General features: G+C 36.7%; 2 protein-coding genes across 9 annotated transcripts; one reads left to right on the top strand and one right to left on the bottom strand.

Moving 5' to 3' along the window:
- The first annotated feature begins 1,463 nt into the window (after positions 1-1,463).
- LOC103403573 (heterogeneous nuclear ribonucleoprotein 1) lies at positions 1,464-5,143 on the top strand. The gene is made up of 2 exons (XM_008342420.4): positions 1,464-2,104; positions 3,615-5,143. Exons 1-2 carry the CDS (start codon positions 1,508-1,510, stop codon positions 4,794-4,796), a joined length of 1,779 nt encoding a protein of 592 aa, XP_008340642.2. The 5' UTR covers positions 1,464-1,507; the 3' UTR covers positions 4,797-5,143.
- Positions 5,144-6,120: 977 nt separating this feature from the next.
- LOC103403572 (uncharacterized) lies at positions 6,121-15,909 on the bottom strand. Of its 8 annotated transcripts, none has more exons than XM_070816156.1 (26): positions 15,741-15,909; positions 15,171-15,378; positions 12,473-12,690; positions 12,099-12,204; positions 11,671-11,772; positions 11,262-11,321; positions 11,084-11,162; positions 10,511-10,658; positions 10,214-10,337; positions 9,869-10,049; positions 9,561-9,589; positions 9,218-9,366; positions 9,000-9,102; positions 8,771-8,866; positions 8,627-8,682; positions 8,397-8,520; positions 8,208-8,270; positions 8,047-8,106; positions 7,799-7,960; positions 7,621-7,691; positions 7,450-7,543; positions 7,204-7,340; positions 7,029-7,109; positions 6,826-6,931; positions 6,692-6,743; positions 6,121-6,526 (listed from the first exon to the last, which is right to left on the bottom strand). In XM_070816156.1, the coding sequence occupies exons 2-26, from the start codon at positions 15,342-15,344 to the stop codon at positions 6,510-6,512; spliced, it is 2,592 nt and encodes an 863-aa protein (XP_070672257.1). In that variant the 5' UTR covers positions 15,345-15,378; positions 15,741-15,909; the 3' UTR covers positions 6,121-6,509. The 8 variants fall into 8 exon arrangements, with proteins under 8 accessions (XP_070672257.1, XP_070672258.1, XP_070672262.1 ...); XM_070816157.1 differs by having other exon boundaries at positions 15,171-15,496; positions 15,741-15,906; XM_070816161.1 differs by having other exon boundaries at positions 15,842-15,906.
- Positions 15,910-26,910: the final 11,001 nt, after the last annotated feature.

The raw sequence follows: 26,910 nt of genomic DNA, 5'->3' as shown, positions 1-26,910 counted from the left end.
ATGGAAAGTCTCTCACCCACACTCATATGCATGACGCATGGAAGAAAATCTATAACGCCTTGGACTACAAATCAAACCAGCTAGATTTTAAGATAAAACCAAGTCTAAATAATTTAATATGTTATTAAGGGATATTATCATGACAAAAAAAATCATAATATTATTCCTTAATAACAACTAAAAATTGTCCCGACTAAGCCATCTAACGGTTAGAACTTCACTCACTCAACGGCCTCGATCGCTCGGGCCAATTGTGTAATTTTGGATCTAAACAGTAGGACATCCAAACAAATAGTTCACATTATGTAAAAAATAGTTGTCATATTGAATCCAATGATGCCTAACTCAAAAGTATCTCAACAATTTTTTTTGAATTTGAATTTGAATTTTTTTACATATCAAAATGTTCGTAAAAACAAGATAAATTATACAAAAACTAATTCCAAAACTACTAGTGAAAACAAGATCAAAGAAATACAAAAGTTTAACAAATTATCAAGTTGAGGATGGAATTATAGGTCCTTTACCTTGTAGGAAAAAACTGACTAAACTTATACATATCGTTGAATAGTTGAAAATATGGGGCTAAATATTGAAATTTCTCACCCTTGAGTTGGAAATAGCCTTACAAGTTCACAAAATAAAACATCAAATTCATTTTAATTATTTTCTTTTTAAAAGGGGGACTAGCTGGTGGCTTTGCCACATCAGTTCACCCTTCAAGGGTCATGAAGACTCACAGGGGCATTTTTGCCTCCTTTTGGTCACCATCGTGCGATTCACCAGCACTAATATGAGCCAAATTTTGGAATTTCTCACCCTTGAGTTGGAGATAGCCTTAAAAGTTCACAAAAGAAAACCTAAAATTCATTTTAATTATTTTATATTTAAAAAGGGGACCAGCTAGTGGTGTCGCCACGACATTCACCATTCCAGGTGCTGAGAAGACTCATAGAGACATTTCAGCCTCTCATGGCCATCATCGTGCTTCACAAGCACCAGAAATTGAACCCAAGACGTGTCGTGTGGAACATAGGTCTGGAATTTGTCCCAACCACTAAGCCACCCCATGGTGGTTTCATTTTAATTTATTAGCTTTCATAGCACAAACCATTGGACAGGAAGCGATTGAACTAATTTTGGTGCATAAACTATATTTTGAGGAGGATGATACTTCCTCTCTAACTCGACATTATTTTAGCTTACAAATATTATAATCAAAATCATTTAGTTTCTTTATTATCATCTAAAGATCATTTAAATTTTTTTTTCGCTTTAAAGAACATTTATAGTCATTCACCTGTGTAAAACAAATTAATGATTACAATAACAAACATCATCCAAATGATGAACTGTCAATTTCTTTGATTTATATGAATAACTAAATAGTCTTTAAATTAATTGAAATTTTTTTTTCTAAAACAATTATTAGATGATGCTAAAAAAATAAACAATTCGAAAATGAAATGATGTCATGTTAGTGTGACGATTTTCCCACTTACTATGAATGAGGTGTCTTCTCTGTGCATCTCACGTGACAATGAACCAATTCACCGGCGGATTTCGACTTACATCAAATCCAAACCGTACAAAACATCAAAGTCTTCCAGACCAACCAATGCAGCAAATCTCATCCGTCCAAACGCGTACTTCCATCTACCAAGTCCCAAACTTCCCCCAATCTCGAAGCATACATACACACTGGAACCCCGTTCTCTCTCTCTCTCTCTCTCTCTCTCTAGTCGGCCACAAACCCTTCCTTTCTCTCCCAAATCCCAAACCCCCAAAATCCAAAAACACACCTCCGAAATTACATAAAGATCGAAGCTTTCATTCTCACACGCAGTCAGTGAGAAGGAGAGGCAGTGAAGTGAAAACCCGCATGGATTCAGATCAGGGAAAGCTTTTTATTGGTGGGATTTCATGGGAGACCTCGGAGGATAAGCTTAAAGAGTACTTCAGCAACTACGGCGACGTTTTGCAGACGGTGGTCATGAGGGACAAGGTATCCGGCCGCCCCAGGGGTTTTGGGTTTGTGGTTTTTGTAGATCCTGCTGTTCTCGATAGGGTTCTTCAGGATAAGCACACCATCGATGGTAGAACGGTGAGATTCAGATTCTCATTTTTTATTTGTTTTTTATTTTTAGTGGGTTTTTGTTTAATTTGGTGTTAAGCTAATTGGGCCTCTCTTTTTTTAGTGTGCTTAAGCTGGTCATTGTTAATTTTATTTGATTTTTTGAGATTTAGTTTCTAGGTTTTGTAATTCTGCTAGTCCGGTTGTGAATGTATTCATTCTCGTGTCCAGCTTTATTTTATTTGACATTGAAGTATGTATAGTTGCAGTTTTTCTGGTTTGTTGGTTGCTAATATGTTTGCAAGTAAGACTTTGATTGAATTTGTAAAAGTACGGCTTGGCTGCTAAATATAACATAACGTTTGCTTGTTAAGAGCTTTAGTCTTTGATTAATTGTGTTCACTGTATTTATACCAAGGAGCAAGAGTAAAAAACATTTGTATTGGTAGCTTCTAATGTGTTTTTCTAAGCTGATGGTATACATGTTGTTCTGTTGTTCTTCTGTTGGTTTGGAGTAGTGAGCAATAAGTTATTCTTGTGAACAAATGTCTGGATGTGTATTTATTTACATGCTGTGAAATCATTCTTTGTTATGTCTGTGACTGGGTTAAGGGTTTAGGATTTACGACTGGTTTGCATGTCAAGTGTTTTACATCCCACAATGATAATGATGCTAACATTTGAGCTTGTAACAGTTCTGGAAACTTTTTTATGGATTGTATGTGGTCTCCTTGTACCACTCTTCAGTTGCTGAGGGTGAATCCCTGAGAAAGGATTCGTGTATAACTGTGGGTGCTTTCTATGGTTATAGTTGGTTGGAGATCGCATGAATTTAAGTAATCAGAAGAATTAAAGAGAAAAGAAGATAAAAATTAAAAAGATGTTAAATAAAAATGAGAAGAGAGAGGACAATATAGATGGAAAAAAAATTAGAAAAGATATGACAACATAATTTTGATGACTCTTAATAACTTATGATATTGACCCTGATTATATTTTGTAGACAAACTCCTAGATTGTTCAGGACTAGTAAGGCCTCTGTCGGACTTAGGCCCAATGGACAATTTGGTATAAGATTTAGCTAGTTAGGTTTTTAGTATGGTCATATCAATCGTATAAAGAAAATCGTGTAGAAAGAGAAATGTGCCATACTTCAGTGTGTTAGGCTTCCAAAGAGGATATATCTTTCTTGCCTCAGAAGAGGATATGACTTTCTAACCTAGTTGTTCTGCTGCAGCGATGCTACATTTTATATATCTAAAGTGGTTCTTGTATGAGCCATGCCACTATAAGTCACCTTTTAACCATTTTGTACTGGCTGCACATGTTTGGGTCGGTAACTAATTTAAAAAATGGTCCTTATGGACAATATTTTCTTGTCAGTGTTGCTTATGATACCCATTGATATATGGACACCATTGAAGCTTTGAGTATTATTTCTATAAAGTTGCTTTGGCTCTTGCTTGTTATTTAAGATCCACACCCGTGACACTCAAGGTGTTTTTACTTCTGCTGCATAACCACTGGTTTGAATTTTCAGGTTGAGGCTAAGAGGGCCCTATCAAGAGAGGAGCAGCAAACCACTGGAAGAGTTGGAAATGCTAATCCTACTAGAAGTGCTGGAAGTGGGGGAAATGTTAGGACCAAGAAGATATTTGTTGGAGGGTTGCCCCCCACTCTTAGTGAGGAAGGATTCCGTGAGTATTTTGAATCTTTTGGCCATGTAACTGATGTAGTAGTAATGTATGACCAAAGTACTGGACGTCCTCGTGGTTTTGGGTTTATTTCATTTGACACTGAAGAAGCTGTTGATAGGGTTTTGCACAAGACATTTCATGATTTAAATGGTAAGCAAGTGGAAGTTAAGCGGGCTCTTCCCAAAGATGCCAACCCCGGTGGGGGTAGCCGTAGCATGGGTGGCGGTCAAGGTGGCGGCGGTGCTGCTGGAGGTGGTTATCAAGGCTATGGGGTATCTACTGGCAACCCAAATTCATATGATGTCCGAATGGACTCCAATAGGTACATGCAATCCCAGAGTGCTGGAGGTGGGTTTCCACCTTATGGTTCTTCTGGGTATAGTGCACCCAGTTACGGGTATGGTCCTACCAGTAATGGAATTGGCTATGGCAGTTATGGAAGTTATGGAGGTACCAATACTGGTTATGGAGGGCCAGCAGCTGCTGCATATGGAAACCCTAATGCCCCAAATGCCAGTTATGCTAGTGGTCCGCCAGGTGGCCCTAGAAGTGCGTGGAGCTCTCAAGCTCCCTCTGGATATGGTGCTATGGGTTATGGGAATACTGCTCCTTGGGGTGTTTCAAGTGGCAGTGCAGGTACAGGCAGTGGTGGCCCTGGTTCTGCACCTGCTGGTCAATCACCTAGTGCAGCGGCTGGGTATGGAACTCAAGGTTATGGTTATGGTGGGTACAGTGGAATGGATGTGTCCTATGCAAATCCGTCTGGATATGGAGTTGTTGGAGGACGTTCGGGGAGTGTCCCAAATAACAATGTTGGTGCTCCAGGTGGGGAGCAAGGTAGTACTGGTGGCTACGGTGGAAGTGGCTATGGCGATTCAAATGGAAATGCTGGTTATGGAAATGCTGGTTGGAGATCTGATCCATCACAAGCTTCTGGAAATTATGGTGGTCAGGCAAATGGTGGACAAGTTGGTTATGGTGGTGGGTATGGAAGTGCTCAGGCACGACAATCCCAGCAGCAGTAATTTTGATGGATGACTGTTTCAATTGAAATTGCATCCTGTTTTATGGATCTGTATCTCTTTATGCATGAGCTAGTAATGGTTTCTCATGACCAGCGGCAGTAGCAAGAACAGCTCAAGTTGGATGACAATGCTTTGGGACTGGTTGGATTGCTTAAGTTCTAGTAGTTTGCAGTTTCTATTTTGGTAGCCTATAATAAATAGTATTTTAGTGCACACTAGATGCTCCTATTTAATTTTTGCTTGCGAGTGGTGTTAAATTTGGCGTGCTTATAATTGTCTACAAGCTGCTAGTAGCATTTACCTTTTTGGCCGTAGTGTTAAAGCTAAAAGTATTCTGTTGTTTGACATCTTATCATTGCTTTATTTTCCGTTTATTTTTTGCTGAAGGTTAGATGCTTTAGGAAGTTTGGCCACTAGGTGCTATGCTTGATTTGATATGACAAGTAGGAATTACAAAGATGTAGTGAGGGTAGTTCTCTGATAGCAATGGAGCTATGGGCTGTTCACTTCGTAATGGGTAGCGATAGTCGTAGTGGTAGTTGACACTTTGACGATGGCATAATCATTTTCCCCCTGTATTTGGCCTTGTGTTGTACAGGAGGAAGTGCACGAGTTGTAAAGTGAAGTGTCCATCATGGCTGAAGACAAGCTTCATGGTGGGGCATGTTCATTGAGGGTGTGTTCGACATGGAATGAAATCTTGGGAAGTTTGTTCACTTGAAATTAATCAGGTCATTCTCCAGTCAGGCCAAGCCAACACTGTCAAATTCTGTAGAGTCCTCGAGCTCACGTCATTGGTATCATAAACGTCACTCAGGTTTGTGGTTGCATGACAGATTGTGAGGTGAACAGCCTTGGCCTACGGTATGTTGACTTGAGCAGCTTACCCAGTATCACTATTTGATTGTGGAAGTCTGTTGATCGTAGGATAATTAGAGAAGCAGTATTTACAACTTTAGAATGAAGTAGAAGAGCCATTGCTTTTTTATTCATTTATTTATCCAAATTCGAGATCACGGTAGATTTCGTTCTGCACTATTTGAGTAAGAATCATGACTGTTTGTAACAGTACAGGCTGTTTTGTTTTTCTCCTGTCCTTGTTTTAGAGTACCCTGCCCTATTTCTTGCCTTGTTCCATGTCTTGTGGTGAGCGTTTTGTGCTTCGAAAAGCCGGAGGTTTTGCGGTGAGGGAGATGTCTTGTTTCTATGTACAACAGTGCTTCCTATGTTTTAGATTCCTTAAATGTTGCAGGTCGCGTTAGTTGTGTCCCGTACTCCTTTAAGCAGCTCAAGTTGCAGCGCGTGTTTTGCTCATGCAAACAAATTGGGCAAAGGAAAAGATGGTAAATTTCAGTTGTGTTTACTTGATCACTATATTGGCACAAACTTGTGCACATAACGTGACCGAGTTGGATTTAAACGAGCCCATCCGACATGTTTTACGCCTCTAATGGTACCACCTCACCAAAAGAGTTTTGATACACCGGAGGGATTTCGATCTGCTGAGTCGATTCATTGCTTTAGTATCTTCAAAAGATGTAGACGATGGTTCTCAACCTTTCGATCACAAACCGAAGCTGATAGTTTTTGTTTTCAATCTTTGCCGTGAAGGTGCTAGGTTGCGCCACTCATTAAAGGACTAGCATGCAACGGGGACGTGCATGATTGGGCTTGATACTGCTACCATTGCATCCCCGTTGCAAGTAAGCTTCTTTAAGAAACAAGGCGGCCTTGACACCGTATAAATAAATAAAAGAAAACGGTTTTATTATGGAAAAATAACAATTAAAATTAAAGCAAGTCAGCTTGAGCTTGATTGTGAGAAATTAAAATGAAAGCAAGGACAAATTAAAATGAAAGCAAGGACAAATAAAAGGAAAATCAGCAACACTTGCCTTTGTACGGATTGCTGAATGCCGGAACATTGCCGGGGCGTGAAAACACGATCTGCATCGCATATCTTTACTTTTAGCTGTGCTTGTAGCTTCAAACAGCATTCATCAATGTGTTGCGAAGTGTAGAAATGTACCTGGTAATTTCCAAGAGTATACGTCCTAAAACCGGCCGCGCAATAATCAAAATAATACTCCCATGTCCGGATGAACTTTTCATCAAATCCAAGAGCGAGTATTTCACTACACATCCAAAGTATTTCATCAACATTTTCACTAAGTCATGCTTACTCTAAAATGCCTTTGGGGAGGATTCAGAGTTTAGATCAAATCTTCTTACCCTTGTCTGTCCAAGAAATTTTTTCTCCAATATCTGAGTGTTTGGAAGTAATGGATTCCAATGTTTTCCAGGTGCTCCACACTGCAGGAATGAAGTTTGCGAAAGTCAAAACAAAAATCGCATACCACCAAGTTAAACCGAATGATGGAATTGTTCCCGTGATAACAGATCATACCAGAGTCTGGAAGAAGCAGCCATTGCCGATGTTACCCTACTTAACGAAGGTAGACATCCACCCGGAAAAATATATTCCTTTATGAAGTCTGAACTTCGCCTGTACTCATCGTAGCGCTGATCTGGTATTGATATGAACTGTAAGGAAAAATAAACCACCCTTAACTATTAGCAACATATTGGATGTTACAGTTTATAGGAGTTACAATTTATCAGTCAATGAACTAACAACTTGTTGCAATGTTACCTGTAGAACAAGAAGGCCATTTTCTGCTAGCACAGATTCACAGCACGAAAAGAATTCGTCCATAAATTCATGCCCCACGCTTTCTAGCATCTCGCTGCAAAATTCCACCACGGATCAAGTTATTTCCAGTAGTATTATTCATGAACTAAACTTGGTCGGAGCAACACTAACCAAGATATAATTCTGTCATATTTGTAGCTAGCAAGCTGGCGGTAATCGCACAGAAGAAATTTGATGCGGTCCTGGTAGAAATTCAACCGAAATTACGTATAGTTTGCGTACACGCACATGCATTCAAAACCCTTGATATATGCTTATATATATACATGCTATTCACAACATTTGATACCTGAAGGCCAGCCTCTTTCACTTTCTCTTGTGCATATTTCAGTTGTTCCTCGGACAGAGTGATGCCGGTGTATTTGCAACCTGTTTGTTTGACGACTTTAATAGCTAAGCTTCCCCAACCGCATCCAATCTCTAGAACTTCATGGTTCTTTTCAATTCTAGCCTGAATTATCGAAAGGAAAAACTAATTGAAATAGCACAGAAAGACGGACAAACACTTGACGGAGTTGTTATATAAAAGAGACTCACCTTTTCAATCAGAATGGAGATTTTCCTCAGCTGAGCAACCTTTAAATCTTCATCTTCTGTCTATAGAACGATTTAACATAGAAACCGAGATATAAGTTAAACTACAGTGTACTTTCTTTCTTTCATGCAGTGTAAACTGATTGGAAACCAATTATTCTGACCTTAAATACAGCACTGGAATACGTCATTGTCTCGTCCAAGAACTGCGAGAATAGTTCATTACTCTGGAACACACAGAAAGCTAATCGTGAGCTGTGACGAGATCCTAGGCTCCGTTCCAAATACTTTGAAGATCATCAATGGGAAAAGATAGAAAATAATAATGAATTTCAAGGTCATAATCTGTATACCAGGTCATAATGACGAGAGATGTTCCTGCGAGCCTGAGTGAGAGTATTTTGCCTCGAAACATGCTGGAAAAAATATTTTGCTGATGCTATACTAGCTGTGAATAACAATGGCGTCCACCATCCCCTACAGCGAAAGTAGGTGAGTCCGCATTGTATTGAGATTTCATTAACTACTAGATAAAAGCTATATCATTATTCAAGTTTAAGCTAGTAACCAAGTCTCATCACACCTTTTCTTGGTCAGTTTTGAGTCGGAAGAATTTGCGTCTCTGTTGGCGATGAGAATCTGGAAAATGAATTAGCAAGACGATCATTTCTGTGAATCTGCAAAGTACACAAATGATTTTGCACCGGACACTGATGAATTATCTTACCATTATAAGATTTAAAAGACCTTTGTCTTTGTCAACGAATGAAAAATCCCCATTGATATATGCATCTGCTAGGCCTAAATCAGCCTGTGTCATTACCTGCCAAACAAATCGTACTGCTTATCAGTGAAAGTGATTTCTTGCTTTCACAACGAGATCATTTCCCTTGACGTTAATTTAGTGCAGCACATAATCACACAAAAAGTGTCAAAATCATAGTAACAAAACTTACCTTCCAGTAAAACTGAGGATTATGAACTTTAATAACACATTTCAGAGAACACCCTTTTCTGGTTCCCTCAAAGGTGAAAATTGTTCCTCCTTCCTCCAAGAAACTATTCGACCACAATGATATATTAATTATCTTGATTAAGTATATAACTTATTCGACACAATAAAAGAAAGGAAGCAATAACTGGAAGATTCTTATGAAACAAAAGTACTACTCACATCAAACATCCGGTAGAGATAAAATGTGTAAGAAATCTAGTAACAAAAAGGCGTGCCCCTGTTTCTGTCAGAGACGGAACCATGTGTTTTGGGTTGTCCAAGAGGGCACAACCTTTTCCAAGCAAACCATGTGCTGCATCCATTCCAGCCTGCAAAGTAGTACACTTCACTGTTAAGCTGAAATCCACCAATTTGATAGATTCTTAGCCAGCACTGTATCACTTAACCAAAAACGAATAAATATGTAGGATCATGTCAATCAATTTTGAATCTTTTTACATAACATATTGAATTGGTTAATACAGTAAAATGATCTTTAAGTACTTATTTTGTCATACCGTACCTTTAGTCCATCCTCATGGAAGCCATACCCTGAAGAGAAAAAGAAATGTAACATAGAAGCTCAGATGATTCGGAACACAAAAATATCAGCTCTGAGCCATGAAAATTAAGGTAATCCTGAATATGGTACTCATCTAGTTAATTCATTAGCAAGAAACATGGTTTCATACTTGAGTAGCAAGATATTCATCTAAACACATTTTCGGTCAATATGAAGGAGTAATGACATTCAATTGTGTCTGTATGCAAGATAGAGAAAATATTTGATAGCTGAAAAACTGTTAACTTCTCCCGAGCAGTAAAACTCACCCAGATATGCTCCACAAAACCAAATTCCTCTTTTTCCTTGAATACGAGGAAGCTCAAGCGAAGCCTTCGATGCAGCAACAGATGGGACTGGATGGCTTGTCGACCACTTAAGCAAGGTATGTTTTGGTGTGTGTTCTGGATTCAGGGTCACAAGAAATGGAAGACCGGTTTCATCAATGTTCTGCACATTCCGAAATTCCAGACTGGTTAAATCATTGAACAGCAAAGTGAACAATTTTTTCGAGTTCCACAACTTCCTTCAAATCTTAACCACACAAGGAACAATATAGAACATATTCGATCAAAGTCCATGTTTCTAATGTTAAGTCTAACACACTATTTTACCTGGAGCACATTGAGCCAGTATGTCAAACAAACTTTGTTGCCATTACTTCCGAGAAAATTCCACGCACTCCATGCTGCTGGGTTGCGGGGCATTAAATTTTTGTCACGATGCAGAAAAATGTCACTGCCAATAGAGAGTGCAACAATGATAGTGTATTGATTGAATTAGCTCCAGGAGCAGCAATTGCCATCCTCCAACAGAATGACAATTATCCAATAGTTATTAGGATAGTCACTTGGAAACTGAAATTAATTGTCACTGCAAATGATAATTCAGTGGGGGGAAATAAAGTGTACCTGTACACATATTGGAAAGCACCAAGAACTCTCAACTCATCCGATGTGGCCTGGTCACCTAGAATTCTCACGGCATCAGGAGCGTGGACAGCAATTATGCATCCATTGAATACTTCCTCCAAACCATCACCAGAGATTACAGTGCAACCTGATATATCTCATATAAACTCTGTTAATACTTAAGTTTTAAGAAATCCACACAAAAATAAGCCATACCAAGTTTATACTAACAAGTTAAACCAAGAAAAATTGTAGTACTGCAAGAACTCATACAAGATAAAATCAAGAAATGGAAACAAACAGACACGAAGTTGGATAGTGCAATTAAAGTGTTTGAATTGTATACCCTCCGACAATGTATAGAATGAGAAATCTTAATTCCACAGGAGGAATCTGGTTGCCCCCGATTCCTGATTATGTTATTATGTAGAGCAACGGCTAGCCCCAAAAGCTAAACCCGTCAAGGAAATGGGGCAACAATGTATATCAAGCCAACAAATGAGTCATCACATGAGAAACAAGTTCATATATAAGGAAGAAAATGGAGTCTCAACTATCAATGTAACTACCGACCCTCATCAGATGTGGAAACCCTATGTACTTCAGAGCTAGTTCTTATGTGACAGCCTTTACTCTCCAGAACTTCTCTGACCTGAAATGTAATCCAAATTACTTTAAATTAGAACCCTAAAACTAGGGAAATAAGGCAAACAATATATATAGGTTATTCCCAGAAGCAACAAATTAGCACCTTCTTCACATAACAATGTGAACGCCATCTGACAGTAAGCCACTGTGGACGCCCAAATAGCTGCAAATAAACCAGGGCAAAGCCAAAAGAGTAAGTACTTAGTTAGGTTTCTAACTCGCTATTCATGTGAGTCTAACCTAAGACCCTTCACTTACAAGTAAAGAGAAATATCACTAGACATAGTGCTACTGACTCAGATTGGTTTTGATTTAGATCTCACATTCTAGCTAAACTATGGTATCATAGGAGATACTTTTTCTTGATCACTTGTCGAGAGGGGATTTGAACCTAAAACCTCTTCCAACATCGAAAGAGAGAACCACTAGTTTCTAAAAGAGTTCATATGTTCTGCTACATTTTAAAAATAGTCTTTTGGGGTTAACTGAAGGGGAGAAATATATGAACGTACCTGAAGTAGATGATGATTGCGACAAAATGAAAGAACAGAGAAGGCTGAGAAGCTCATAACTCCTTCTGAAGGACAAGACCAGATTGACCCACATACTGGAACCTGCACTCACAATAATGAATGTCATTGCCATTGCAATGCCCATCAAGTAACTTAATAAACTTAACTCGCACATGCAAGTAATTTCTTTCGTTTTTGAAGTTCAAAAGGCGTGGGCAACGTCTGTGTGGTAGTGACATACGATAAACATGATTGATTGTTATGGTAAATATAAGTAGATATTTATTGATATTGTACCGTAAAATGAAGATATGATCAATCACGTCGTGTACTGGTATTTTACCATGTAACTATATTTCAGTACTGCAAAATAATTTTTCGAAAAAAGTGAACCGAAAGGATCAAATTTGCTCAAGTAGTAGTCTCACAAAATAAGCCTTCTGAAATAATTCAGAGTAGCCGCGTGACTTGATAAACTGCCCCAAGGTTTCACTGCGATCAATGTCCTGGTTGTTCTCAAGCTCCTCAAGATAACTGTAACAAAAAGCATAAAAATCATATGTCATCATTTAGATGTATAACTGCAATAAAACAATCTTTTTTTTTGTTTTTTTTACTTGCCTAAGATACTTATGCTGTTAAACTCAGAATTTAGATCATTCGTGATACTTGTCAGTATCTAAACGATTAGATTAGATTCACAATGTATATGATAGGATAAACATATTCTAGTACGGGAAAATTACCCTAATATATAAATTATAACGTGACGGTGAAGGATGACCATTTAGTTGTTACTTACTTGATTGCATCATGTTTAAACTTTGTTATTTCTCGAAGCATTTGCCAGAAGTATGGATTGATCAAGTTGGTCTTTTGTGCAAACAAGCTCGACAAACCATTTCTGCTGCCCCATTCACACCCCCGTCCATTGTCTAAGCTCGCTGAGAAGGACATGTCAGATGTCTCCATATCAACCCCAAGGCTCTCAAAGAACTCCATCATATTTGGATAAGTTACCTGCAGTCCAGTTTTCAAAAATACAGGAATTGTAAGCCTTGCATCATACTATATAAGCTCCTTGACGTCTGTATTATTTTCAATTGATTTTGAGTTAAATGCTCTAGTTTGAACACGTTATAGCTAATGTTGTTGTATGGCTCAATACAAGTCAAGGATTTAGAACAAAATCTGATATGAGAAATTCTTAGTAATCTACAAGTTAATGTTCTGCTACTAATAGCACCAAAACCTTTTAACATGAAACCCCATGCTGGCCTGACCAACCGCCAAGGTATTAGATCTATTGACTAAGTTGTGAACAATATCATATCATAAAATAAAATAAATATTAATTGTTAGGTAACAAAATGAAAGGATATAAAATGCACAAGCGACCATATTAATCATTTAGCTCCTTATTGTGCATTTTTTCTACATTCAAAGTTATTTTCCATTACCATTAATCGTATAGGTTAAGCTAATAGCTTTCGTAGTTGCCAAACGCTACATTAGCTCGGGCTACACTGGGCTAGGTTGATAGCAATGACAGTTTTACGTCGGTCCCGCAATACTCGAGCTACTTTGCCTTATTTGCAAGTTTAAAAAAATAAAGAACTAATAAACTTAAAAACTTTGAGTTTTAATTAAAATAACAAAATAAATGGTAAAATAAATAGTACTAAAATTAAAATTTTCATATAAAAATGTAATTTTTCATTAAAATAAACGGTATTATTATCTTTCCGTTAAAATTTCTCTTAAAAAAGGGTACCACCCACCACCTGCACCGCTGCTGAATGGCGGGGGCCATGTGTCCTTATCAGTACCCCATTGTTTCAAATCCCGGAGCAAAATGACAATTACTCCAGCAACCCACTCCCATGCTGTGTCTATAATTTCCTCTTAATTTCTTCACCGAAAAAAAAAATAAAGACATAAATAATTTCAATATTTACGACAGTAAAATTGTCTGAACCGAAGTGTAAGAACCGAAGGGTAGTGCCATTGCACAGGGAGGATTGGGAGAAATATATATATATATATATTTTTTTTTTTTAATTTTAAACAAACGATATTAAGCTTAGCTTTATAATGGGTTAACAATAATGTGATTTTAATTCGTTTTTGATTAGAATCAAATCTAAGACATTTCACTTGCAAATGAAGATGAATACATCGTAGTACTAGGTGACAAGATTAGAATTATAAGTAAAGTTTTTTGTTTTTTTTTGATTGAAATCGATAGATCATTAATGCTAAAAACATTAATACAAACCAATAAATTGGTAAACAACCAGAAACACAGAGTACAAATATTCCGAACACCTCTGTTCGTCGTAGAGAGATTTTTCAAACTATACACATACAAGAACTAAAATTACATCACCTCATAATTTTTCTTTTGGGTTTCATCAGTGTCTAATTATTAATCAGTCTAATTTTTTTAGCTAGCATTTCTGGAGACCTTATTATTGACATTCCAAACTAAATTGATTTACTCTCACTAAAAAAAAAAAAAAAGCAAAACGAACTTAATAATTATTTAAACGTTAACCTTTTGATTTTTTTTTAAATCTATTTCACTGGGCAAGTACAAGTTGATTTTTTTTAGTGTCAATAATAGCTCTAAATAAATTGATGAACTAAACTAAATTAACTAATTTTATTTATTTACTTTGAAATTACATTTTGTGAAATGTCATTGGTGATCCAAAAAATTTATATGCCTCATGGAATAAAACTTAAAATATAAGCTTTAAAACTCCCCAAACCATCTCCAACCATTGGATTAAAATAAGTTCTGAAGAGAATATATCTTTGGGCTAGATTCCCTCAAGGATTTAAGCCAGCTTAAATTATTCTAGACCTACCAATCTGTTAAATATCAAAACCTATTTTTTTTTTGTTTTTTACTTGTAATCTAATGGCTATGATCAAAGGAGATCAAATCTAATATTAAAAAAAAAAAGATTTGACGGTCCAAAATTAAATCTAACGTCTAAAATAATTTAAGATAATTATTTAAATCAAATTTAAGTTAAAACTTTATAAATACCTATGTATTTGTATGATTTTTAATTACTTATTGGAATTTAAATATTTTTAGATTAAAATGTTTAGAAAAATAAATTAGGATAATCTACACAAATTTTATTTTAAAAACAATTACCGAAAAATAAAAATTATGTTATCTCGGGCTAAAAATTTTAAACCATAAGGTTAGAAGAGAAAAATAATTTCTGAGTTATAATTTAAAATTTTATGGCTTAAATTTTTATGCTTGATCCCAAGGTTGGAGATTCTCTTGTAAGAAAATACAAGGGAGTATATGTGCAGAAGTGCCGATAGCAAGTTTGTTTACAGAACATAAGTTCGAGGATTAATCTTAGCTAAGATTTGACTACTTACCAAGCAAGAGAACGGAGAGAGAGAGAGAGAGAGAGAGAGAGAGAGGCTAATTTTCAAAAGCAAGTTTCAGAGAACAAGAAAATACTTACACGATTGAAGACCATGAAACCGAGGTCCAAATCAACACCATCAAATGTGACAGTCCTGGCATGGCCGCCCAAGTAGTCATCCTTCTCATACACCACCACTTCCACCCCTTCCTTTGCAAGAACATAGGCAGACACCAACCCACTAATCCCAGCACCAATCACTGCCACTCTCATCTTTTCACTCAGTTTTTCACTTCAAATAATCCTCCTGCGGAAAAAATTAACCCAGAAAAAATGCGAAGCTGCTTTAAAGGAGCAAAGATAAAATTTGTAAACTTGAGCACGAAAAAAAGTAAGAAAACGATTCCCGCACTCCTTTTTATCTTCTGCACAAAAACATATACGAGTAGAAATCACTTCCATGAATAAAAAAGAACTTGAATGAAAGACCTAAATTCACCCACATTAACCTTCCAATGCTATCATTTTCATGGACTCAAAACACATAAATTCCACCATTTTTCCTCAAGTGTAAACACTTCGTACTGGTGGGAAATTTTGACAGCAATGTCATTAAACTAGTTCACTAGAATTCCGAGAGGAAGAGAAGTTTAAAACAGTATATGTTACCACAATGTTTGAAGAGCTTCCGAGTTTTTGAAAGATTTGCGGATAATGCAGAAACTGATAAGATGGAAGCAGATAGGTCACCATTAAGTTTGCAACTTTACCCTCTCATCCTCAGTCCCAGAAAAGAACAGAAAACAGATAAGCCATGTAAGGTCTAGGTCCATATAATACTGACAATGCGCCATGCTGGTCCATTTATACTTGCGATGAGATAATTAATTATTTAGAGTGTTAGGACTATTTATTAAATTAACTAATTACTTCATGATCTCATTACTTCACAAATATTGCATCTGCAACTAACAAGGAATCAGAACATTTTGTGTGCGTGTATTAGAGAATAATATTAATGAAATAAACAAGTTCTTAAGATATAATTTTCAAAAAGATGGAGCATGGACAGTCGTAGTTGTCTTCTGTCAGTTTTGTCTCAAAGACATAAAGATTCTAAATAACTTGTTACCGTCCACACATTTTGGTAGCTGGTTTTTGCCAAGTTTCCATGAAACTTGGTCAATTAGACACCATATATATGAGTCCTAATCCAAATCGGCCTCTCCTCAATCAAACGTTTTACGTTTAATTTTCTTCCTTCAAGAAAATCATGCATGTGTATGGAAATGGGATGAAATAGTTAGATACAAGTTTGTAGTGCATAATGAAATTTTTTAAGTACTAATAATAATTTCCCAAAATTTAAATTCATTAAAAATTATTAAGTATTAGTTTAAACCGGTTCCGCTATTGTTGGTCATCTTTATCCTCAATCTTGTATATGTTTCAATAATTTGTCAGTTATTTCTAGATTAAATTTTGACATGTATGATTTTAAACTCCTTCAAGAATTTTTGTTATAATTTATGTTTGCATCAAACCCATTGTGGCTTTTTGATTTTGTTCCTTTTCAGTACCAGTAATATTCTACATTAATCTACACTAAGAGGTAGAGGTGGGCATAAAAACCACCGAACCAGAAAACCGAATTGAACCATGACAAAAAAAAACCCAAAAAAAAACCCAAAAAAATACGTTGACCAAAAAAGTCAAAATCGGAACAAAAACCGAAGCTAACCATCTCAAATTGGTTTCGGTTTGAAAATATTAGGAACCGGAGGAACCAGACCGAACCTATTTTATTTTATATTATTGTTTAATTATTATTTTTATATAAATAAGACATTTTTTCAAGAAGGCCATATGCATAACCCCACTATTTTTTTTTTCACTCCTCTCATCCTACTTTGTTGTTTTATGACTTATCTCCCCCTACTTTACTTTTCTCCATTCTTTACAAGTACATTATGCACTATGTACACTTTAGTTTTAGTTTAAGATGTACACTTTAGCCTTGATTTAAGGCTTTCTATTTTTTGATTTATATTTACACTACTACAAAAAACACTTTGGGCGACGAAATAAGTTTGTTGCGCAAAGCATGATTTCGTCACTCAAAACCTTGCACGATGAAATTTTGGTCGAGCAAAGCTCGTGAAGATAGGGTTTGCGCGACGAAAAATAATCTTTGTCTCGCAAAGTTTTTTTGGTTTTTAATTTTTTAATTTAATTAAATTAATTTAATATTTTGCACTACGGAATATTTTGTCACGCAAGGTTTTTGACTCTTTTCTTAATTATTTCTCTTATTTTAATTTAATTATATTAATTGTTTGCACGAAGAAACATTTGGTAGCGCAAGATTTTTCAAACTTTTACTTTTTAATTTAATTAATTGCATAAATTTATTTTTTAATTACTTTAATTTAAATTGACATATCAAAATAAAACTACATATGAAAAATAGTGATCAAATTTTCTAATATATATAATATATTTAACATGTATACATAAATTAACAAAGTACAATAATAAAATCCTAATACAAGTCTATTGTGGTGGTAGTGGCGAGGGATATGGTCCGATAGCTTCCTAATCCTCAACTTTCACTGTCAAAGTCCCACGATTTCCTACGAAAAAACAAACATGGTCAAATACAAAAAAAAACAACATAAAATAATACCAAAAAATCGACATAATCTCCCCTTAAATTGGCAACCCCAAATCCGACCCAAAACTAACTCCAAAAACACGTATTAATGAAAAAAAATTAAAATTTCGGGAGAAAATACCTTTTAGCAAGATTGAGAGTTAGTGAGAAAGGGAGAGAGGAGTGAATGTGAGAGAGTTAGAGAAGATAGTGAGAGAGAGAGACGAGAGAGTGAGTGAGAGTGAGAGATAGAGAAAACAGAGAGAGATGAGAGATTGAGTGAGAGGAGTAAGTGTGAGAGAGAAAGAATCGGATTTGGGGAGAGGGAAAGAAAGAGGAGAGGTAAGAGAATAGAGAGAGGCATTGAGAAAATTGTGGAGGAGTTATTTTGGTTTTAAAAACCGTATCACATTGCGTGATGAAGGAAAAGACTTTACTAGACAAAATATTGGTTGCGCAAAGTCTTAAAAAAAAAATTTCCCGTCCCGTTTTTGGCACCCCCCAATTTTTTGGGTTTTGTGAGACGAAGTGAAGAATTGGTTGCACAAAGTTTTAAAAAAAAAAAAAAAAAAAAATTCCCGCATCCCTTTTTTGGTGCCTATCCAAATTTAAGAATTTTGTGCGATACAATATAGGTTTGTCGCGCAAAAATTTATAAAAATAATTTATTATACGATTTAAAATTTAAAATATATAATTAAAAATAAAAAATAAACAAGTTTACGTTTAATTTTCTTCCTTCAAGAAAATCATGCATGTGTTTGGAAATGGGATGAAATAGTTAGATATAAGTTTGGAATGCATAATGAAAATTTTGGAGTGCTAATAATAATTTTTTAAAATTTAAATTCATTAGGAATTATTAAGTATTAGTTTAAACCGGTTCTGCTATTGTTGGTCATCTTTATCCTCAATCTTGTATATGATTCAATAATTTGTCAGTTATTTCTGGATTAAATATTTACATGTATGATTTTAAAATCCTTTAAGAATTTTCGTTATAATTTATGTTTGCATCCAACCCATTGTGGCTTTTTTGATTTTTTTCCTTTTTAGTACCAGCAATATTTTACATTAATCTACACTAAGAGGTAGGGATGTGCATAAAAACCGTTGAACCGGAAAATTGAATTGAACTGTGACAAAAAAACCTGTAAAAAAATGCGTTGATCAAAAAAATCAAAATTGAAACAAAAACCGAACCAAATGAGCATGCGATAGTCGAATTCACAGTAGGCTCAGGAGGAGCCTGTGTGTGGGTTTCCTCTTCTGGTGGTGTGAATCCTTTGAACCAAGAGGTCTGCCACGTTTTTGTGTAGGGGCATAGGATTGACTAGCTGCTAATGTACGTGTATTGGTCAAAGTGGCGTCCCGGGCCTCCAGGAGGGAAATCCGTTGTACATTTGGTACATCCATATTTGCAGGCACATACACAACTGGAATATGTGATCTTGTCACTCACTCTAAATTGGTGAAAACATCTGGCATGCTCTGAGTTACGCTCTGAAGATCTAATATGCGATGCACTTCAATTTTAGATTGAGCGGTGAGGGGATCTAAATGAGATAAGGTGGGAACCGTCCATGATAATTCACAACGTTCTTATCTCCCCATAAGGACGTGAAGACTGTCTTATATAACTGACAATCCGTGAAACGAGCGGTAAACAGATCGTCTGTCAAAGGTTCTAAGTAACAAATAATTGAAGTAGGATCATATTTGACATAAATTCCCATTCTTCGTTGAGACCCCATTTTTGACCGTAACGGCAAAATCGGCACATAGACCGCACAACCAAAAACACGCAAATGCGATATATCGAGTTCATATTCGGTAACTAATTGATGGGCATTATATGGTTGGGTCGTAATAGGCCTCAGGCAGACTAACATGGCTGCGTGCAATATTGCATGGCCCTAAGCAGCAATCGGGAGCTTGGTACGTATGACCAACGATCGAGCAATCATTTGTAAACGCTTAATGAATGCTTTTGCCAGGTCATTTTGGGTGTGAACATAGGGTGTTGAATGTTCAACTTCAACCCCAACTAATATGCAATAGTCATCAAATGTTTTAGATGTGAATTCTCCAGCATTATCCAATCGAATAGATTTAATTGGATAATTAGGGTGGTGAGCCTTGAGCTTGTTAATCTAAGCCAACAGTTTGGAGAATGCAGCGTTCCTTATGGACAACAAGCACATGTGTGACCAACGTGTGGAAGTGTCAACCAAAACCATAAAATAACTAAATGGTTCGCAGGGAGGGTGAATCGGTCGACAAATGTCCCCTTGAATCCTTTGTAGAAAAAATAGGAGGATTCGAACAAATCTTGTCATAAGAAGTCATAATAATAGGCATTCCAATGGAGCATGTTTGACATGCGATTCCTTGAATCGAACCTAAACTTCGGGTTAGTGAATGCCCATGTGATGATTTAAGGATACGGCGCATCGGTGTTCATCCAGGGTGTCCCAAATGATCATGCCAAAGTGTAATTTCATGCGTGGTCCCAAAGGTAGGGCCGACCACATAATGGCTCTCTATAGGGTGTATGGTTGTAGTATACATGTATGGTTGTAGTATATAGACCACTCGGGATACGCTCTATCTTCTCTATAATGCATTTCTGGCCATATTCATAAGAAGAGATGCACATAATTCAACTCCATTTTCTGCATAGGTTTCAGCGTGATAATTATTATCTCTAATGTCCTTGAAACTCAATAACGTTCTTTCGGAATGTGGAGAATAAAGTGCCTCATCAATGGTCAAGATTGTACCATTGGAAAACATTATACATGCCTTATTGTATCGTTCGATCAGGTTGGATGGCCCTACGAGGGTTGTTAGAGGTGCTTTCTTAGGTATGAAGTTAGTGAAATAGATGCGTTCAAGCAAAACGGTGTGCGTGGTTGCACTATCTGCCAGTTAACTAACTTTCCCACTAATCATACCTAGAAATAAAATTAATTGAACCGGTCATAAGCATAAAAGTTCGAAAAACTTAAATCCATTCAATTAATTTTTTTTCGAAAAAAGTTTATGAACTTCAGGTTTATAGTACTTGCAAACAAACGCATATATATACAGAAATATGCAACAAATATATACAAGTAGGTCTTCGGGGCCTATGATTATAATTGAATTAATTATTTGGACGTCGGGCCAAAATTAAAGTTTGGGTGAAAAATTTATAAAATCCAAATTGTCTCAAAATATGGACAATTAAACTCGGGGCCCAAAATAATAGACCAAAGCCCACATGGGCTTAAAAAATTTGGTGTCGTGGACTAGGCCCAAATATGGGCTGGATTTAAAGCGGGTTAAGCCAGGGCAATAAGCCAATATGCATAGAGATGGGCTGCAGGCACAGGCTTATATGACAGAGGCTCAAAAGAGGGCAACAATCCTGTGTATCGCGTACACTGATGCACCAACACAGAGGCTGGGATCCAGTATGGTGCGATGCAGGAAATCCACAACAGCTATACATGCTGGGTTCTAATGCAACGCGGGACACAGGAATACCAAAGCCCAATTGGGCTGGTGTTTTTTGCTGGCCAAACAGTTGGTTATGGGCTACAATCTGTGAGCCCAAAGAAGCAAATCTCTTCACTGGGCTGAGAGAAACACTAAAGCCCAAATGGTTGGTATTTTGGACCGAGGGTTAGCCAAGCCCAGATGGGCTCGGGTGAGGACCAAAGAATATTCCAGCGTTGCTGGGTGATGTCGCTGAAGGTGAGGCCAGCGTCACCGTTTCTGGAGGCCATGTTATGGGTCGAAAAAATGTCGGTGCTAATTGGGGTTCTAACAAGGAACCTCAATTATGACGGAGAAACGAATTCGAAAAAAGAGAAATTTTGGTGATATTTCAAAGAATCTCGGCCAAGGCCATGTCGGTGACGTGCCATTGTTTCTGCTTCTGGGTTTGGAGCCCAGGGGGCCTTATGGTCTCGGCTTGCTCGCGGGTTGGATTTTCAGAAAACCCTAATTTTTTTTAATTTAATTTTTTTTCAATTTCTAGATTATAAAATTAATTCAATTTCATGCATATTCATCATCTAATTCAATGCATAGACATATATGTGATGCAATTCATGGCAACATCAATTCACATAATTCAACAATTATGGATATAGTGCATACTCAATTTATGTAGAATCTAAAATTTGAAAAACGTAAAGTTGGGTCATTCATTATGGTGAATGTTCATGCTATCAGGGTTGCAAAAATGTCGAGATAAAGATTGTTGTTTTGAAAGAACCTGATTGCGTTATGATATTGATGAACTGGTTTGATGCAAAAAAACTATCACGTTAGATTCCTAAGCGTAACGGTAGGAGCGTGCTATAATGTGTTGTGACTTATATTAATCTAACAAGGAAAGAGAGGAGGTGCGGTAGAGAGAGTAGAGAGAGATGTATTTGTAGGGTTGTGTAGAGAATATGTTATTCCTTCTACGCAGTGCCTTTATTTATAGTAATAAGGGAGGGAATAATCATTCTCCTCCAAGTAATACAAATCCTAGTAAGGAAGAATAACTAGTATTAGATCTAATTTAGGATTAACATAATCACACTTAAATACAAAGTTTATAACATGTTTATTATTATTGTTATTATTATACGTAAACATAGATAAGCAAATTTTGAATCAGATAACAAGAAGTTATTGCAATGGTAAATTTACCTATATTATTATTATTATTATTATTATTATTATTATTATTATTATTAATTGTTATTTATTATTAATTTACGGTTGTTGGTCTCACTGGTAGTGCCACTGCAAAATGAATCTAAAAAAGGAATGAGGATCCTTTTCGGATCATCTTTGTGAGGATTCAGAAAATCCTTCAATTACATCCGTTCATCATATATCATGCGGTCAGAAATTATTGTAATTTTTTTATTTAAAATTAAACAGTACCTGATGAAAGATCACCCACCACCACTGCAACTGAAGAGTGGGGACCATGTGTCCTTATCCATACCCACCATTGTTTCACATCTAAGAGCAAAAGGACAATTACTCCAGCAAACCACCTCCATGCTTTGTGTCTGTATCCTCTTAATTTCTTGACCATAAAAAAGAAACATATTTCACTATTTACAACATTCAAAGTTGTCAGAACCAAAGTGTAAGAACCGTGGGTAGTGCCATGAGCATGGGAGATATCAAAACGCGTGATTGTGAGATAAATGAGTTTCCTTACCAACCTTTGATACTCGACATTGGAAAGTGCTTAACTATGAGTAGTGAGTTGTAGCTGACTATCCAGATGAGTGCGCGTAGGTTTGCAATCCATTAAGCCAGATTCCTTCAAGAGATCAAGGATATATATCCTTTGATTGAGAAAAAGGCCTTGCTGTAAAGTGGCAAGCTCAATACCAAGGAAATATTTGAGAGTCCCCTAATCTTTGATTGCAAATTTGCTTTGAAGAGCAAGCTTAAGAGAATGGACTTCTTCAACGTTGTCACCAGTCACTATAAGATCATCAACATAGATTAAAACAATTAATTTCCCAACTGAGCCAACACGAACAAATAGCGAGGAGTTAACACTGCTTCTTTGAAAACCAAACTGTTCAAGGATAGAGCTTTTTTTGCATACCATGTACGTGGAGATTGTTTGAATCCATAAATGGATTTGTGCATTTACAAACATGTCAGGATCACCAGATTGATGATGACCTTGTGGTAGTTTCATGTACACTTCATCCTCTAATTCCCCATGCAAAAAGGCATTCTTCACATCCATTTGATAAAGAGGCCAAGATTGATTTACAGCAACCGACAATAGAACCCTTACAATGTTCATTTTGGCGACTAGAGCAAAGGTTTCCTTGTAATCCAAGCCATAAGTCGGGGTAAAACCACGAGCCACCAAACAAGCTTTGTGTCTTTCAACCTACTGCTTTCTTCCTTTTGGGAAGTTTAACTACACTCTAGGTTTTGTTGTCATGAAGGATTTGCAGTTCATCTCTCATCGCATTTTGCCAAATTTCAAGTCCATTTGCTTCTTGAAATGTTTGTGGTTCATGAGTACTATCCAAGGTACTAAGAAATGAGATATGAGAAGGTGACAATTGCTTATAGGAAACTAAATATGTGAAAGGACACCTAGAAGTATAGGTGACATAATCATGTAGTCGAAGTGGGGGGTTGTCGTACCCTAGAAGGATTTCGACGAATTGGGACTTGAGGTTCAATGTCTGTAGCTTAAGGTGAAGATAGCTCTGGCGATAAGGTTGAAGTGTCAAGTGATGTAGGGCTTTCTTGGTAGTGAGGGACATTGGGCAAAGGAAACATGTCACTGAAAACTTCCCCTCGATCTACATCACTTAGTTTCTTTGAGAAGTAGGGCATGTTTTCATCAAACCTTACATCTCTTGAAACCATAAGCTTCCTTGTGATTGGATTGTAACACTTGTAACCTTTATGGGTGGATGAGTAACCCAAGAAGACACATTTGGTTGCTCTGAGATCAAGCTTATCACGATGGGGATATTGGTTGTGAACGAAGCAAGTGGAACCAAAAACTTTCAAGTGTGAGAGATCAATTTTTCTATCTTTCAACACTTCATATGGAGACTTGAAATTTAGTAGTTTACTTGGCAATCTATTGATAAGATAGGTAGTTGTAAGTACTCCTTGTGACCAAAATTTCTTTGGCACATTCATATGGAACATGATTGATCTTGTCTTCTCAAGGTCTCTATTTTCCTCTTGGCAACCCTATTTTGTTGGGGTGCCAACACATGTTGTTTGATGCAGAATGCCATGAATACTCAGATATTGAGACATGTTATGGGACATGTACTTAGTGCCATTGTTGGACCTTAATATATGGATTTTTGATGCAAATTAAGTACCAACCAGTTTATGAAAATCTTGAAAAACATTTGGAAGTTCACTTTTAAATTTCAAAAGATACAACCCAGCCATTCTTGTAAAATCATTAGCAAATGTTACAAAATACCTGTATCCATCAAAGGACTCTAGTATTGGACCCTAAATGTTTGAATGAATGATTTCAAAAGGATGACTAACTCTAGAAGTGGAAGAATCAAAAGGCAACCTAGAAAACTTAGACAAACGACAAATATCATAGTGTAACTTGTCTTTACATAGTTTTGAAAACAAAAAAGACATCACTTTCTCAGAAGGATGTGCCAAACGTTGATGCCAAAGTTATTGATCTTGAGAAACACTTGACTGACTTGAAAAAACTTGGGATCCTTGGTGTTTTTAGCTAAGTAGTAGAGGCCATTCAAAAAGAAACCTTCAGCAATCGTTCTCTTGGTGATGACATCCTGAAAAATAACATCATGAGGAGAGAAAATGGCTAGACAGTGTAGAGAATTAGTGATGGTTCCTACTGATAGAAGTTGAAAAGGAAAGAAAGAAATGTAAAGGGCTGCTGAATCTATGTGTTTTGAAAGTAAGTTGACCTTTCCTTTTCCTACAACTGAGGCACCTTTCCTATTGGTTATTGACACTTGAGAAGGTTTCGACAATTTTTTGAAATCAAGCAAGTTATTAATTTGATTTGTCATGTGATCCGTAGCACCTGAGTCTATGATCCAATAATCATGCTCATTACTAGCATTTAGGGCAGTGGAGAAGGCACTTGAAATACTTGGAATATCTTTCTGTGAAACATGATCATGCTCAACAAGAAAACTAGCAAAATTTCCAAGGTTGTGTGATTATTTTCTTCAGTTGCAGGAGCCTCATCTCCATTGTTATGCATCTGTTTGTTGTGGAGGTATGCTGCAAAGTCATTGATTAATGCAGCAGGATTGGCAGTGAAGTTCACCATTCCCTCAGTAGAAGAGGTAGCTGCATCATTGGTCTTGTAGACATTGTTGTTCAGTTGTCTTTGTGGACCCTTTGTCTCTTTCAAGGACTTGGGCCTCAACTTTGGATGAAGAATCCAACACATTTCTCTTGTATGTCCAAGTGAATCATAGTAGTTGCACTTTAAATTTGGTATTTTTCCCTTGTAAACTTTGCCTTCAAAATGCTTGTTGCTAGAGACATAAGCCTTAGTATCAGGGATACTGTCTTTAGTCTCTTGGCTCATGACTTTCTTCCTTACTTCTTCCCTTTGGATAATGGCATAAACACCAATGAAGGAAGGAAGTTTAGCATTCATTAAAATGTGGCTTCTGAGATCCTCGAACCCTGGACCTATGCTTGCCAAGAGTTGAAAGATTTTATCTTCTTCTGCTCTCTTGATCAACATAGTGGCATCAGTGGTATGAGGACGATAAACATCGAGCTTATTCCACATGCTTGTAAGACTGCCAAGATGTTAAACAAAGGCTTTTCCTGCTTGTTGTAGGCTCGAGAGATCTTTCTTAAGCTGAAAGACACGGGCATAATTATTTTGATTTCCATACATCTCTTTAACTTGCTTCCAGAGATGCATAGATGACTCAAAATAGTTGAAAATTTCAGCAATCCTATGCTCTGTGGAATTGAGCAACCAAGACATGACCAACTGGTCTTTACAAAACCATGACTCGTAGGTAGAGGAAGTGGTTGTGTATACATGTAAATTTCATTGCATATAAATGATGCATCACAAAGCTCCACGTGGCATATGACTCATCACAAATGGATAACTCGTCATATGGCACAAATCAAGCAAAGGAAGAATAAAACTTCTCCAAAACTTGACAGAATGAGGAATAAATCCTTTAAAATCGACAAGGGGGCCCAAATTGCTCCCAAAATTGGAAAGAAAGCTAAATCATATTCACAAAACAAGTAAGAATTGAAGATTGCTCACAAAATAGGTAACAAGCCCTATAATTTAGCCAAGGTAAGGGAAAGTGGTGAAATTAAGACACAAAACATGCCTAAATTCTCCAATGGACGAATCAAGACACAAATCAAAGCCAAATCCATCTAAAGGCAAGCTTTGAGAAGTCTATAAATACAAGGTCCTCAAATAAGCATAAGGGTGGAAAATTCTACATTAAGAAGAATCTCTGCACAAATCTTTGAAGACTAATATGCTGCCAAAGCTGTCTTCAAAGAATGTATAAGCAAAGCCGAAGCTTTCTTTCGACAAAAGCTGAAGCATTCCCTTGAAGAATCAACAAGCACTTGTGCCGATTCCTTCAAGACTTTGTTGTAAGCTTAAAACTTGTAACGACATTCAATTCAAGA

The sequence above is a fragment of the Malus domestica genome, chromosome 16, assembly GCF_042453785.1.
Source record: "Malus domestica chromosome 16, GDT2T_hap1".
In the NCBI taxonomy this organism is placed as follows: domain Eukaryota; kingdom Viridiplantae; phylum Streptophyta; class Magnoliopsida; order Rosales; family Rosaceae; genus Malus; species Malus domestica.
Note: the sequence above shows the minus strand (reverse complement) of the source record. Positions and strands in the feature narration are given on the sequence as shown.